This window comes from Hippocampus zosterae, chromosome 20 (assembly GCF_025434085.1).
Source record: "Hippocampus zosterae strain Florida chromosome 20, ASM2543408v3, whole genome shotgun sequence".
Classification (NCBI taxonomy): domain Eukaryota; kingdom Metazoa; phylum Chordata; class Actinopteri; order Syngnathiformes; family Syngnathidae; genus Hippocampus; species Hippocampus zosterae.
Genome location: NC_067470.1, coordinates 9,172,366 through 9,188,664, shown reverse-complemented (window position 1 = coordinate 9,188,664; position 16,299 = coordinate 9,172,366). Strand labels below are relative to the sequence as shown.

At 42.5% G+C, this 16,299-nt stretch overlaps 1 protein-coding gene across 10 annotated transcripts in view; it reads right to left on the bottom strand.

Annotated features, from left to right (window-relative positions):
- Positions 1-16,299, bottom strand: part of atp8a2 (ATPase phospholipid transporting 8A2) — a 45,265-nt gene that overhangs the window by 16,892 nt on the left and 12,074 nt on the right. For 9 of the 10 annotated variants that reach the window (XM_052054770.1, XM_052054767.1, XM_052054768.1 and 6 more), the window contains 22 exons: positions 15,779-15,877; positions 15,638-15,683; positions 15,440-15,480; positions 14,901-14,974; positions 14,753-14,822; positions 14,175-14,302; positions 13,991-14,102; positions 13,748-13,916; positions 13,511-13,638; positions 12,655-12,732; positions 12,477-12,565; positions 12,231-12,275; positions 12,004-12,079; positions 10,599-10,787; positions 10,478-10,527; positions 10,331-10,400; positions 10,045-10,129; positions 9,830-9,969; positions 8,584-8,722; positions 8,434-8,498; positions 2,069-2,241; positions 362-545 (listed from right to left, as the gene is read on the bottom strand). In XM_052054770.1, coding sequence (XP_051910730.1) covers positions 362-545; positions 2,069-2,241; positions 8,434-8,498; positions 8,584-8,722; positions 9,830-9,969; positions 10,045-10,129; positions 10,331-10,400; positions 10,478-10,527; positions 10,599-10,787; positions 12,004-12,079; positions 12,231-12,275; positions 12,477-12,565; positions 12,655-12,732; positions 13,511-13,638; positions 13,748-13,916; positions 13,991-14,102; positions 14,175-14,302; positions 14,753-14,822; positions 14,901-14,974; positions 15,440-15,480; positions 15,638-15,683; positions 15,779-15,877 — 2,250 coding nt within the window. The remainder of the gene's footprint in view (positions 1-361; positions 546-2,068; positions 2,242-8,433; positions 8,499-8,583; positions 8,723-9,829; positions 9,970-10,044; positions 10,130-10,330; positions 10,401-10,477; positions 10,528-10,598; positions 10,788-12,003; positions 12,080-12,230; positions 12,276-12,476; positions 12,566-12,654; positions 12,733-13,510; positions 13,639-13,747; positions 13,917-13,990; positions 14,103-14,174; positions 14,303-14,752; positions 14,823-14,900; positions 14,975-15,439; positions 15,481-15,637; positions 15,684-15,778; positions 15,878-16,299) is intronic. The other variant, XM_052054766.1, reaches the window with a different exon arrangement.

The following is a 16,299-nucleotide window of genomic DNA, read 5'->3' as shown; positions in this document are numbered from 1 at the left end:
CTCCAGATTTTATTTTCCTTTTTACCGGATTTTATTTTACTCAACAACAACAAAAATGTTTGTTATTCTTGATTTTCATCGTTGTTAGGACAGATCCAAATTTGGTAGATTCGAACATTTTTTATTTATTACTGTATATATATCATCATTAAGTTTAAATATGATATTTTACTCAACAAAAAAAATCATAGTTTTACTATATTATTGAAGTTAAATTTTATCGAAAAAAATGGGACACGCTGAAACACAGTAATCCTAATTCTTCCCTAATTCATCCTAATTCCCATTATATCATCAAAATCCATGATCTGTTTGAAATACAATTTTAAGAATCGGATGCAAGCGTGCCGCGCGGGCGCACCTGCGCGATGGAGTAGTCGGAGGAGTTAGTGGCCTGCATGCCCTCGTTGCCGCTGATGCCCACGCCAACGTGCGCCGTCTGGATCATGCCCACGTCGTTGGCGCCGTCGCCGATGGCCAGCGTGATGGCCTTCACGTGCTTCTTCACCATGTCCACGATTTCAGACTTCTGCAGCGGCGAGACTCTACGGCACAGCCGCGCACACAAACGAAAAACTGTTTTAAATAGTCAACAAAATCCTCGTAGGAATGATGAAAACTTAACGTCTATTTTGAGAGGTTTCTACTTGCGTCTGTGTGTGTGTGTGTGTGTGTGTGTACGCCTCAGGTGCTTCTCCACCCTCTTGACCTGTACGCATCACCGATCCCTGTCGACAACCAGTTCTGTCTGTCCAGAGACAATTGCAAGGCTCCATTACAAGAAGCTCCCCTTGAGGGGTACTCTGACAGCAGTGAGGTCATATGGGGGGATGGTCGCAAAACGAAAAATACCGTTGAGGTCATTTCGATTTGAAGTCAAAACATGACACCTTGTTCTGTTGGCATCGTGTGTATGAACAAGCTTGTATTGTATCTGTAGGTATTTTCGTGATGTTATCATTTGAAAAGATGTTCCTTTGGTGATGTTTAACGTCAAGATTCATGCTAACACTCGCTATTTAACAGAACAACAATAGCAACAGAAGGATGCTAACTAAGCTAAAAGCTATGATGGCCAGTCACTCCCACCCCCTCCAGCCCACTCTGACAGCACTTGGTAGCTCCTTCAGCCAGAGACTGTTACACCCGCGCTGCATGAAGGAGAGATACCGACGCTCGTTCCTACGGACTGCTGTCAGGCTGCTGAATAAAAATAATAACAATAATACTTAAATGATGTGAAACAAATGTAAAATGTGAAAAACAATTGTAAATAGCACTGCGATTTATCAATTTTGTATTTATATTGCACTTAATTGAACGGTGCTTGTTTGTTTTTTCTTCTTTCTACCCACATTCTTGCTGCTAGAGGCTGTAAATTGATCTTATCTTATTTGCGTTAGCACAATGACGTCTTATTACGATAGCAATTGAGGTAATGTTGGGTTATTGAGTTGATACAGATTGAATTTAAGGTGTTTTCATTTTAACGGAACGCGGTGTGAGGCGCAAGTGAAGTGAAACAATATGACGGCTAGCGAGCTAGCATGAGATGCTAACCTCTCAGTTCGCATTTTCATTCGGTGCCTTCCTTTTCACCTTCAATTAAAATGACGTTAAAGGGTGGAGAATTTTCATTTATCATAAAAATGTCAAGTTAATGTTTTAAATAGGAGCCGATTTTGGGTTGAGGCAGCCATTTTGGGTGTCGAGGGGAAGGACAGACAATAGGAAGACGGCCGTTTGTTTGCAAGGCGAGCAACAGCCCGCCGGATACAGCCTGGAAATGCAATGAGTCAATTACTTCCCTCCTGCCTGCACACTCACACTCTCTCTCTCACACACACACACACACACAAAAATGAGGAATGGAAACTCTTTTGTTAAGCTTTACAGCTGCTTGTGAGTGGAAACGTCATAGAAAAAAAAGGGAACAGGATGTAAACATTCAGCATGGAAGCCATCACTACCGTGTCACATAAACACATGTAATGGAAGCATTCCCGCCCGGCCCAACACACACTCCAGGCAACCCTCCCCACTTAACATTATGAATAACGTGACCCACCGGCAGCAGATGACTGCCTTGCACGACAGGGCCAGGTCCAGGAAGGCCTGGCGCAATTCGAAGGACAGCGCGTACTTCAAGGTCTGGCCGTCGATGATCAGCGCCAGTTCGTTCTCCTTCCGTAGCGAGTCGCCCAGGGAGGAGCAGTGGGCGGTCAGGGTGGAGCGGGTGGCCTGCAAAAACAGACAAGACCAGACTTGGATTTGAGAAAATAAAAATAAAAAGTGCAAAAGAACATCAACTGCACAGCACCGACCCCAGCGAGGCAATCGGTGCAGTCACAGGCTAATAAAATCCTAATGCCACCCTGGCTTAAGTTGACAAGTTGAATCAACACCTTTATTTAAAACTAAAAGTGATGAAAACCATCTATTTAAATGTGTTTTTCCAATTCTTAAACCATCTTCATTCCGAATTTTGCTTCTGCTGGCGGCTGAGGCACGTTGTGTTCATTCCTGTGCAACTGAGTGGAAGCGATCGACTTATCTCTTCCCGCACTGGTACGGACACGCGAACACGTGTTCTACAGCGCACACGCCGACAGTTTTGGGTAGGAGAACTACAACAACCTGTAATCGCCTGTTAATCCCTTCATTATGTTTGTGTTTTTTTGGGTGGGGGTGTGTGAAGGTGAATGCAAACAGGAATTCCGGCATACAAAGAAAAACATACAGCCCCAGGCTGAGAAAACATGAGCGTGAATATTTGGGCGGGGGGGTGGGGGGTGGGGGCACATGTGCGGGGACTGCTTGGGAAGGCGAAAAAAGAAAGGCCGCATTGTTCATGTAATTGTGATGTGGGCATGTGTGTAGTTTGGCAGCGTCTTGTCAGGTCCTTAAAAATGAGACGGGTGTGTGTGTGGGGGGGGGGGGGGGGGGTTGTATAAATGCGTTTGGCTCATCCGGATTCACAGTGCAAGTGAGTTGGGACCAGTTTAATAAAATCTCAATTTTTGCGATCCAGTTTTTAAACAGCGTAGCATCGTAGCTTAGCATCATAAATTTTAAGTATTTTTAAGTAAAATGGTATTTTTCATGCTGACGACAAATTGAAATAATATATTTTCATTCAATTTTAATTGAAAAATATTTGTAGGTTGAATGTGACCGATTCTTTTGCTCCCAAGCGTTGCTTGTGTGACAGTTTGAAGCGTGGCACTCTATCTGGAATTCATTTTTGTTGGCGGGCAACTATCACGCCCTAGAGGGGCCGCTTTAATAGCCCCATAACCCAAAATAAAGCGCTCATTAGGGTTGTTTTGCACTCTCGTGAAACGCTTAAATGACAGAGGAGTTCCGATTTCCTCACATGTTCTCGCAGTTTTGCCGGTGTAAGGCGTTTGGTGTCGAATTCTCGAACGTCCTGTGTGTCACATTGTGCGATTGCGTGAAACCTGCGTGCAAACAAAGCAATCGCCAGACGATTTTCTAGCCTTAAAAAATTTGTTCCAGCCAATGCTACGGACTTTATTGCGCTGACGTTCCCGCCAATATTTTATGGAATATAATATTTTAGGTTCACAAGATTTTATATTTTCATTGAATTGAACTGCATTTTATTTTGGCATTTTTTTTCAAATTTAATTACATTTATATTAACCCCTCCGTGAGTCGTCACCTTACCGTGGTGGAGGGGTTTTTATGTGTCCCAATGATCCTAGGAGCTAAGTTGTCTGGAGATTTATGCCCCTGGCAGGATCACCCATGGCAAACAGGTCCTAGGTGAGGGGCCAGACAAAGCACGGCTCAAAGACCCCTGATGAAGATTAAAATAAATGGATCTAAGTTTCCCTTGCCCGGACGCGGGTCACCGGGGCCCCCCTCTGGAGCCATGCCTGGAGGTGGGGCTCGTTGGCAAGCGCCTGGTGGCCGGGCCTACACCCATGGGGCCCGGTCGGGCTCAGCCCGAAGAGGCAACGTGGGTCCCCCTTCCCTTGGGCTCACCACCCATGAGAGGGGCCAAAGGGGTCGGGTGCAATGTGAGCTGGGCGGCAGACAAAGGCGGGCACCCTGGCGGTCCGATCCTCGGCTGAAGAAGCTAGCTCTTGGGACATGGAATGTCACCTCTCTGGCAGAGAAGGAGCCCGAGCTGGTGTGTGAGGCAGAGAATTTCTGAGCGATAGATGATGGATGGATTAATGGATGGATATATTAATTCAGTTATACTGTGTTGGGTTATTAAAAAGATATTTTGTTTTTTTCCTATGGAACAACCTATGACTTCTTGTTCCCTTCTCATGCCAGCGTTGAACTCATCCAAGACTCCCGGTGGCACCAAAACAAAGCAACCACATAAAAAAATAACAAGTCTGTTTTGTGCTTTCTTGCATAGATCAAAGGCAAGACCAGAGCAAAAACCGCCCGACTAAGTACCTTTATCATGCTAAATTACCGCTTATATTTAGACGCCTCGCTACTGATGGAAAGGCTGCTTTACTCACTTGATTGCGCCATTTATTTTTTTAATCCCCCAAACTAAATATTGACTTATCTCAAGCATCTGAGCTCAAAGAGGCTGGAAAAAAACACACACACACAGTCTGCACTAAATTTTATCTTGATTATATTTGGATGACTAAGTAGCCCAGACATGCAGGCGGGTTTGGTGCAATTTGGAGGCCAACCAACAGTCTGTTGAAGAATATGCCCCAAAAGTAACCCTAACAACAACGTCACGGGAGACTTTTGAGACTGTTACTGGTATTGATAACGAGGGCTAAGTGGGTAAGAAAGGCTGCTATCACCGATACACCGAAATGGCCGTATTAGGAATGATATGAAAGCAACACGGTTAACGGTAACGTGCCCAATACGAAACCACTGCTGGTATTGATGACGAGGGATGAGTAATAAATTTTGCTATCACTGATACCATTCATGATATCACTAACAACATTGGTATTGATAACCGACACTGTCATGTCTCTGTTTATTTTGTTTTCGGGTAAGAAATATAGCTGATATCAATACTGACATCAATGTTGACTTGAATATGACTGATATGATACCAATACTGATATCATAAACAGATACAAAGTGACAAGTGACCCAAACAAAAAAGATGATATAGTACTAATCGGAACTGCTATCACCAATGTCAATAATGATATCGGTAATGACTTTAGTATGACCAATACGATACCACTAATGATATACATACAGGTACAACTCAAATTTTCAAACTGCACCGCCATAACACACAGACACGCACGCACGCGCATGCACGCACACACGCACACACAGCTGCTGAGTGGAAATGAAGCCTGCTCATTTCTGAGGTGCGCGATCTGTCACCATTTGGCGTTTTAACGCATCGTTTCATTATCATCCATGTGCATCTGTACAAATACACACATCCCCTGGCCACACAACACACACACAGACACACACACATACACAGACACACACACCCAGGTCTATAAATGCCACAGGTGATGGATGCCCAGGAAATACACCAAAAGAGACCCCGTTATATTTGTACGTACAATATGTATACAGTGTAAGTGTGTTTGTGTGTGTAAAGATGATTAATGGCCAGTTCTGTGTGCCTTTAAAAAGGATTGTGGGAATGTTAGAAGACGTGTGTACTCATGCATCCGCTGGGAATGCCGAATAAGACGTTACACATGCATACCGCCAGCATTTGTGTGTGTGTGTGTGGCATCTATGATGGTCACGTTAGCCAGCAGGCATCACTCACATAGAGGCGGACCAAAAGGAGAGCTCCAACAGCCCCCCCCCCCCACCTCCATAAAATTTTGCGGATCTCAAGTGCTCGCTCCCACTTTCCCCTCACACACACACACACACACACACACACACATGCCAGGCGCAGAGGTTGCCGTTGCTTCCTACTCAAAGACAAGGTGCTGACAGACGTGGACTTGGTGGTGTGAATGAGACATGCAGGGAAGGAATCCACTACTCAGATTGGCATTCAAACAGATAGGCCATTCTGAAAGACTGTAAAAGGTGGCCTCAAAGTATTGGGATGTTATACAGGAAGTGAAAAAAAAAAGAAAATCTATGTTGCTGCCAGGGTAAGACCCTGCTTTGCTTCAGAGATCAAATGAAATCAACCATTCTCAGGAGCTCAGTAAAGATAACTTTAATATGACTGAACGACACTCATACTGTAATTGATGAGCACTACACAATGCCGGATTAATTATCACCAACACAACACAATAACTACTAAGAGAGACGATGGTATTGTTGATACCAAAATGGGATAAAGTAGGGGAGGCTGGTATCACCGATTTCCACATTGAGAACTGATACAAATTTTAACATGACTGATTTGATAGCCACAAGAGAAAGCTACATACGATATCAACTCGAGAGGCCACAACATTTCAAGGAGAGCTGATACCAACACTGATGATCAACAGAAACTTTAACATGACTGCTACAATATTATGCAGGGAGGCTGATATTGGCAATAACAACAAGATATCAAGTAAGATTGGCGGGTATAACTGGTCCCAAAAGCCAATACAAAGTTGGCCTAACATGACCGATATTATATCACATTAAAAAGTGGATGGTATCGTCGATACCAATGCAACAAATACAAAAAGAGACTCATGTCACTCATACCAATCCTGATTACCAATACAAACTTTAATTTAAGACATTAGATATCATGTGGGAGATGCTGGTATCGCTGATACTGAAAACAAATATCCCAGAGCCTTTGCAGAGTACTACTTCATTTTAGACATTTGCCATGGTTCTCTTCTGCGGTGGAAATGAGGCTTTGAGAGGACCAGAGAAGGTCACACAAGAGGTGCGACTGATGATATGCAAGTTCTGGTTCAAGTCACATTGTAAAACACCAGCAAAGTTATTTTAAGTGCGAGTAAGTGTCACACACATACACACACCAACTCCTGGCAACTTCCACGAGCAAAGACGTCAGGAAAAACCCAACTCTTATTTTTCAAAGCCAGCCAGTTTGTAAACACAGTTATCCAAACTCTATTAAGGATAATCCACTCACATAAAACGAAAAATGAATTCAATTGTTGAGTCTGCAGCTCTAAATAGGTCAAAGACCTAGACAGTTTTCTTTAGCTGAAGTAAAATAAAGTCAACAAAATTTTCATTGTTGGAGGCAGCACTTCAGACGCACTGTGTCCATAGTATGTGGCGCATTAACACATTTGCCATGATAATTTCCCTTTACATGAAGCCCACTGAGATTTTCAACTAGTAGGTTCCAAAGGCGTTGAGTCACCATTTTTTTCCTTTTTTCATAAGCTAAATATTAGGTTGTCAGGCAAGATGCTGGCAGCGCACGCGGCAATCCGTCATCTGTGTAACAACCTTGATGAAGTGAGAAAGTTGTGAATGTAAATAGAAAATGCCTTGTACAGTTTAGCACATTTGGACAAACAACGAAGCCTCGCACATTATTCAGCGCCAAGCTTTTACATTTTATGAGTCATGAATCACCATGTGGTCTCAAAGACCAAGCTTTTGTGTGTGTGTGTGTGTGTGTGTGTGCGCGAGAGAAAGAGAGACACATGACAGGAATCAAATCAAAACACTTTGGGCAAAGTCGTCACACATGATGGCGTCTTGAGCGTAAAGACGCGACTTGAATTAGACAAACAAGACAGTGACAAAAATAGACCATGCAAACGCTTCCATTCGGCAGATACAGCGATATGGGAAGACATTCTGACCGCGACAACTGCACGTTAAAGAGGCTGATACAAATATTGATCTCGTTCGCTGATACTGAGTGAAAGAGAGGACGGTATTGTAAACGACAACATCAAGATCAATATGATGGCAATGATACAAGGTAAGAAAACCTGGCATTTCAGATAACTATGATAATGACAATGACACCAACTTTAATATGGCTGATATCACACAGCAAATGTGTGCCGTGTGAACACCCCTATAGAGGGCCTTCGCGAGAAGGCGATACTGGGAAATAAGGCTTTAATGGGGCGATATTGATTGCTGGGCCCATCCCTAATGTAAACAGCGTGACTGATAAAAATACCTTAAAATGAGCATGAGAAAACCAACTAAGGTCAGGTGAGTGCTGGCCATAAAATGTACACTAAAAAAATCAATCTTAGAAATTTTAATATCAAAGTTTCCCTCACAACAGAACAACAAGCAATAGTTAAAAGCCCGGTAGGCTTGTGTGTGTGCAAAATCCATGACAAAGACAGACAAAGGTGTCTCCAGAAATACAGGGGACACCGGAGACTTTAATTACCTGTGAGCGCACAAAGAGCCCCGCCCATTCATCTGGCGGGTGGGACCGCGCCCCAGATTCCACGGCAACCGCCAAGCATACACAACGCAAGCAGCAAGGAGAGGAAGGGGGAAAGCAGTACTCACGTCCAGGGAGTCCTCGTTGACGATGATGAGGGACATGCCGTGTGTCACCAAGCGGCACGAGTAGCCTAAGGAGCACACGGGTTGAGAAGGTCAAATTAAAGGTGACACCTAACACAAAAAAAAAAAACACTGGCCATGATATCCTCTTACCGATGTTGATGGCTGTCTCTTGCTTGTCTCCGGTCAGAACCCAGATCTTGATGTCTGCCCGCATCAGTGTGGCGATGGTTTCGGGGACGCCGGCCTGCAGGCGATCCTCTATGGCGGTAGCGCCCAGCAGGAGGAGGTTCTATTGCGTTATGGAAAAAAAACCCAAAAAACTTTGTGAGAGAAGATTTCCTTCATTTTGGTTTTTATATTTTGCTTTGTTATATTACATGAGCAATAGTATCAGGATAATGCCTTCTTGTTTACCAAGTCTCGTATCAATAAAATATAAGTTCATGTAAGTTATCTAATGGAATGTTGTCAAAGTTGAAATGCTTTTATTTATATCCGCCTTGGTATTGGAACTTTTAAATTGCTTCCCGAAGGCTGCATATGTTTCTGTCCGTCGAGTGTGAATGTCCAAGTACAAATTGAGCAGGACAGCTTGTGCGTGTGTGTGAGGGCTGCCATCACGCCAATAACATCATTCACTTCCAATTATGGCGGCAAGGCCAAAAGTGGCTCTTCTGGACGCCCCGTGACTTTGATGCCAAAAATCCAACCGTTACCACCCTGCGCCTCTCACCCCTTTCTTCCCCTTGACTTCAATTTGCACAGCAATTAAACACACATGTACGCTTATTAGACACATTCACAAACACTCCCCACATGGTAACACTGCTATGTTGTTGACTACATTTTTATTGGGGGGGCTCTTGGCAGGCTGGCATGCGGGCTAATTAGACTTGTGGTCTCCTTCTCCTCCCGCTTCCTCTTTTTACCCCCACAAGCCTCCCACTCATGACTCCCTCCTTTGGGCACCTCCAAATCTTCTCCCCACCTATGGAGCTTGATAGGTGAACACGCAACTCAGAAAACTGGCACGTATGATGCAAGTGGAGCATCCGCGCCACCTGCTGGTGGTCAGGGATCTGACATCTAGCATGTCGCTCTGCGGGCTCAATAGGGTGAATCACGCTAATAAACGTATTTACTTGGGTTAGTCACAAGACAATGAGGAGTGTGTGATACCAATGCTGATATTCATAACCAATACCAATACCCACCAACTAGGAGGGGTGAGAGTTTGATAACATCTTCAGGATGATGATACAATAACAAGAAAATTAACTTGCTATCACCGAGACCAATACTGGTACAAATAATACCAACCACCACCAACGTCAACGTGGTCAATATAATACCAAGCAAGCGATGCCAAGGAGGATATTAGGGAACTTGACCGGACCTTTTCCAGTAGCTCGTAGCACTCCTCTAGTTTTTGCGCTCTGTCCTTGAGCACGGTGCTGACGCGGTTGTATTCCTTCAGCCACTCCTGGTAGGCGTCCTCTCGCAGGTCCACGTAGGCGAAACACAAGGTCCTCAGGCCTGCATGGATGGAAACGACTCAGGAAGGCAGCGGAAAAGAAAAAGATATTTCCCCCCTTTGCTCGCATTACTGACCTTCCGTGGCAAACTGCTCTAGGTGAGCAATGGTCAACTCTTTGTACTGAGAGTCCTCATTAAGACGTTCAAATATCACATTATCCTGAAATACATACATTTATGTCGAGATTGATACTGTAACAGATACACATATCGACTGATGTGATATCACGCACACCAATATGAAATCAACCCGAGGCTGCTGTGACAAACACCATTGACTTTAACACGACTGTACAAGACTGGTATCACGATACCAGTAGCTGAGAATAACTAGCGCCATCACCAATGGGAATGAACCTACCGCTCCTTTGCAGTAGAGCCGCAGCCTCCCGTTAGGGGTCCTCACCACCGCAGACATGCGCTTGCGGTTACTGAAAAGAGAACGTTTGAGGTTCACGACAATCTTTGGGGTTTTTTTTTCATGAAATTTATGAAACACAATGAAGACCTGGAAAACTCCAACACATTCAGCAACTGGTAGGTCATCTCCTTTCCTCTCTGCAACAGAACAACACAACGTCAACTCCTCTGCAGCTCCAAACAAGATCGAGACCACGTTTGAGACTTACGGCATCGATGATGACCGAATCCGGCGTCCGGGCTGTGAAGACGAAGCCGAGACCTTTGGCCCCCTTGACAAGAGCGCCCTCGTCAGGCGAGGAGGCCTGGTAAATGATCTGGTCGTTTTCGCGCTCCGGCACCACCGTGTGGCAAACGGCCATCATGGTCAAGAACTCGCGTATCTGAGGCGACGTCAGCTGCAGACAGGTCGAAGGTGCATTTGTGAAGAACGGCATACTTTAAAAAAATGGATTAAATTATAATAACTAAGGCATGATGGCGTTAGCTAGGAGAGGGAACCGCAACGATAAAATAAAATCCATCCAACCATAAACCAAACCCCTTGTCAGCAAGTCAATATCAATATTTGCATACCTGTATAAACTACCAAAAAAATCCTTATAAAGAGCAAAAAATCCTTAGAACGTACCAAAGCATTTTATATGTCAAAATAACGGCAGAAAAAAACCCACTAAATTTTCAATGATATTTATTGCAGATCTCCATAATACAATGTCTGGTTAATGTCTAATCATCATTCTACTTAGTGGCATTACTTAAGTTACCAGAAATTAAAGCATTTGAGTAGACTAGCACCATTTTGGGCAAAAGCACACGGAAACTACCTGTTAGGGGGAAAAAAAAAACAAAAAACGGAAATTTTCAGAATCCGTATGATTTGTGCGATACGGCCATATACGTAAGATTCACCACAAAATCCGTATGAACTATGGCTAAACCATATGAGTTGACAATACAATACAATACATGCTGATTTATATAGCGCTTTCACAACAGTGGCAGCTGTAACAGGTATGTATTTGTTGGAGCAAGAAAAGGTACACATACAAAAATATTTACTGTATTATATTCAATTTCCCCAAATGTTATTCTGCATTTTTATTTTATTAAATGAATTACGGTATATATGCAGAACTTTAATTTGCAGGTTTTGGATCTTCGTGAAACCTCCAGCTGGAGCTGCTTTGTGAAAACTTTAGAGGGCGCTACTGAGCCATTTTTTGTTTCAACCTTACAATGCTGTAATGAAAGAGTTATTATTTTGCCTTTTTTTTTAAACCTTACAATGCACGAAAGAAAGATCGATTATTTTATCCGAGTGTGAAGTGTGTGCAAACTTTCTTCTGTTCTTACAAATATTTTGACCATCTTATTTTTCTTGGCAAACAGCATGTCGCCACTGCGAAGGCGGTCAATGAAATAAAAAATGTCTGCTTGAAATTGCTCATAAATTGCAATGTAAAAAAAATAAACATAAAATTTACCATAACATTATTTGTCATCTCAAAATAATTCAATTAATTACAAGATGTGAAGTTCTAATACATAAATTAATATGCCCAAAATGTTATTTGTCATGGAGAAGTCAGCTTGCTTTAACGCGACACATACGTGGCCATTTTCGATGTTCTGGATGAGAGCCGGATCGTCAAACTCGGTGGAGTTGTTGCTGCTGGACGGCAGATTGCTGTCAAGAACAAAAGAAAACAAATCAATTGGGAAGCTTCGCCGTTGCCAACTAATTGATACCCCATCCACTCCACTACCTCCCCACAAAAAGGCAATCATGACTCACACAAGAAAGCCCAACAGACAGACCGGAAGGCGGCTCAACTCACCTGAAGTCCTCCATCGAACGATCGCAGTCGAGATCAGGGAAGTGGCTGTGGTAATAATTGGGGTTGCGGAAGGGAAATCAAGTGGATGAGTTGATTAGTTTGTTCTCGTCAAGCATGCCGGAGTTAAATGAAACAAGTGAGGTGAATGAATGCATAGAGGAGTTGGGAATTAGTAAACAAAAAGAAGGATTGGAGGGTCTAAAAGTAAAGCATTTGTTTGTTTTTTTAAAGGAAAAAAATGCTTACCCATAAGTGATTCCTGCGATGGTGCACTTCTTAAAGTGCATGACGTTGCAGGTGAGTGTGCCCGTCTTGTCCGAAAACAAATACTTCACCTGTTTAAAAAAAAAGAATAAAAATAATCAAATGGGTAAATAATATGCAAAATATGCTGACAAATGTGAAATACAAAGCGCAGGAGAACCTGGCCCAGCTCCTCATTCAGGTTGGACGTTCGAGCCATCGCTGGCGTGTCCGTCTCAGCGTAGTACATCTCCACATCCTTAAAAAAAAAAAAAAAATTATAGAACACAACTCAATTCTAGCAATAGAACAATGACATCCGATAACCTGCATTATCTTAAACACGGCTGATACAATATCAAATAACAGAGAAGCTAGTATCGCTGATACTAAAACTGATATTGGTCAGAGATCCCGATTTAAACCTGAGATACCACGAGGGAAATCAATTCCACCCGTAATATGACCGCATACAATGCCAAGTAATACGGAAAGTGATATCAATACCACTGTCAATGATTGATACGATACCAAGTAAAAGAATCCTGCAAAATATGCCTGACACGATATCAACTAAAGGAGAGGGTAGTATCAATGATGATAAACCTGATATTGTTGAGTTAACAACTTAAATGCTATTAATTGCAATACCACTTGTGACATCAATACCACTCTTAATGTGTTACCATACCAAGTCGGCCAAATGTTGATACCAGTAGTGATATCAACACATCCATTAAACATGACTGATACAAAATAACACATCAAAATCAGCCTGTATCAACTTATGCTTGATATCAAGTACAAAAAAGAGCCACGTTCCACCGATACCAGTACTGATACTGATAAATGAGCTTTAATATGACTGATACACTACCAAATAAGCATGGCTGATCTAAAATTGTGAACATTTATCATCTCTTACAAGCTCTTTCCTTCTGGCTCACACTTCTTGCAACAGAAGCCTGTATTAAGGACGGGATAACCGCTAAAGAGACTAGTATGATTTTGAAATTTGCGATACCACGTCTGCGTACCCAGTTGATGAAGAGGGCCTGTGTGAACTTGACCACCTCCAGCGTGACCAGCAGGCTGATGGGAATTAGGTTGTTGTACAGGATGATGAAGGTCAGCAGGTTGTATGCAAAGTTAGTAGAGATGTCACCTATAATCCATCACCAAAAAACAAAACAAAACAAAACAAAACAAAAAAACATTAAAAGGCTTTCCATGGATGGAAGGATGTAGGTCATAGTGTCTTAAATTGGCCTCACCTTGTCGGGACAGATACCAGCAAGCTTCTTCGGTGTACTGCCTGTTCCAGATGGCGGCTCCCACCGAGCTGACCAAGGCCATGACCAACAGGATGCCAAAAAGCACCAGGATCTGCATGTTGGTCACCCTCTCAACATTGGAGCGCTTCAAGGGCGCCTTGGTGGAGTTCTTTTTTTTTTTTTGCCAGAAAAGAGACGTCTGAGTAGAAATCTCCATGTAAAATGATGTTGGGATCGTTTTACCTGCATGAGTTTGGAGTCGTGGCCGGTGTAGACCACAATTCCCACCACCCACTGAGTGTTTCGGATCTGAGCGCCACGCAGCAGGACCTGGTCTGGGCCCAGAGGAGCAGCACTGAGGAGGTTAAAAATCCATTATGCAATGCAACCCAGTGTGCGTGTGCGCCTGTATGTGTGTGTGTCATACTTTTGGTTTTCCAGCCGCAGCGTGCCGGTGAAATCGTACAAATGTCTGTTGGGACCTTCGCATTCCAAGACACCAGATAAGGACATCAGGTCCTCAAGGGCCTGGATGCCCGCTGTTAGCGACAGACCCTGCAAGTACAAGCACATCCGTACGGCATTTTTAAACAAAATAGATATGTAAATGAATCACAATTGAAATCATCCTAATTAAAAAAACAAAATGAAAATTGACATTTAAAGTGAAAGAAAATACAATTAGTTCGTAATCCCAATAAATGAAAAAAACTATTTAAAATTGATGTTTAAAATAACATTTCTGTTAAAATGAAGTGATTAAAATAAAAACCACAGTACAAAAATATCGACTTAAAAAAATAAAACAATATTCAAGCACATGAAAAAACATATTACAATAGAAAAAAATGTGAATAACGATTTGGATTATTTATTTAGAAATCCCCCAAAATGTTAATTTAAAATGAACATTAAAATTTTAAAAAACTGAATAAAATACAATTTGATAAATAGTACGTGACTAAAACCTTCCCTCAATGTTTAAAAAAAAAAAGTTCATTGTACCTGTCGAATCTTCAGGTTGGTTTCCCCATCGAGGTTCGAGGTCTCCGTATAGCACATGGCCTGAGGTTCACTGTGGACCACGTGTGGAAGTCGTGTTTGTAAAACCACATACTGCACAGCCAACGTGCATTCATGTACACACTCTGACCTGGACGACACAATCACCATGTCAGCCGGAAGGTGCTGGCCATTGGTCACCTTCACTATGTCTCCTACTGCCACCTGTTGGTCGGCACGGCAATGGCATGATGTAGGCCAGATGGGGTGATTGGGCGGGGGGTGAACAAAGAAAAAATTAGTGAGCAGCCGTTAGAGATGACATAAAATGACAGACGGCACAGCGGTACAATGGTTAATCCGCCTTTTAATTGGACTACAACTGAGCAGGTTCACATACTTCAAAATCCTATTGTCCAAATCAGGAAGCTTTCGTTCCTCAATACTGTACCACGGGAAAAAACTATTGTCAGAAATACTAAAATATATTTTTATTTTATTTATGCTTTGACAGTAAACATTTTTTTTTCAAAACTAACAAATGTATCACGAATAATCGTCGCGAAACATGTACTTGAACCTACAGCCGTTGCTTTCTGTAGGCGCAAAATGCAGGATGAGAGAGGCTTGAGATATAAAATTTTCCTTCAAATCTCTATTTTTCCTTTTTTTTTCAGGATAAAGCGTTACCTGCTTCCAGATGATGGTCTGCCAGGCTCCGTTACGCAACACTGACAGACAGGAAGGACAACAGCAGCTGTCAGTCAGCCTTTTCAAAAAGAGCTCTAATGCACTTGTCATAGCAAAGTGAGGAATGAGCGACACACAACAGCCCAGGGAAAACAAAGCCACACATGCAGAGTGGTGGTTAATTCATTAGACGGATACCTGTGGTCTTCTTCTTGTTGACCGTGTTGTCCGCTTTATGTCGTTTCTGCCCCGGAGAAAAGGGTTGACATGCTTTTTTTTTTTTTAAACGCTAGCGCTGGGCGGCAGCAGGGTCAGCGAGGATGGCGGCGAGGTACTCACGTAGTCTTCGATGATCTCCTTGATGCCGGCCACGGTGAGGATGAAGATAAGCGGCACCAGCGTAGTGTAGCGGCCGGTCGGAGAGACGTCGGGGATTTGCTGACGGGGAGGGCACAGGTCAAAATCCAGAGTAATAATAACAGCTAGTTTTGAAAACACAGGACCTTCATGTCATATGCTCTCGCTTCATATCTGTAAATCTGAAGATAAATATTTAAATATTAGAAAGGCAAAATGCATAACAAAATAAATAAATACAATTATATATATATATATATATATATATATATATATATCAGAAGATCAAAAATATTACAAAAAAAAGAAATGAAACATTGCACAAAAACATAGAATTACAAAACCATCAGAATCAGACCCTAAACTAAATGTTCAAATAAACAATATACACACAATAAAACCCTGAACAATGAATAAATAAATAAATAAAAATATAACAAAAAATAAAAACCCTGAAAGAAATACAAAATAAGACAAAACACAAACAAAATTGGGGAAAAAAA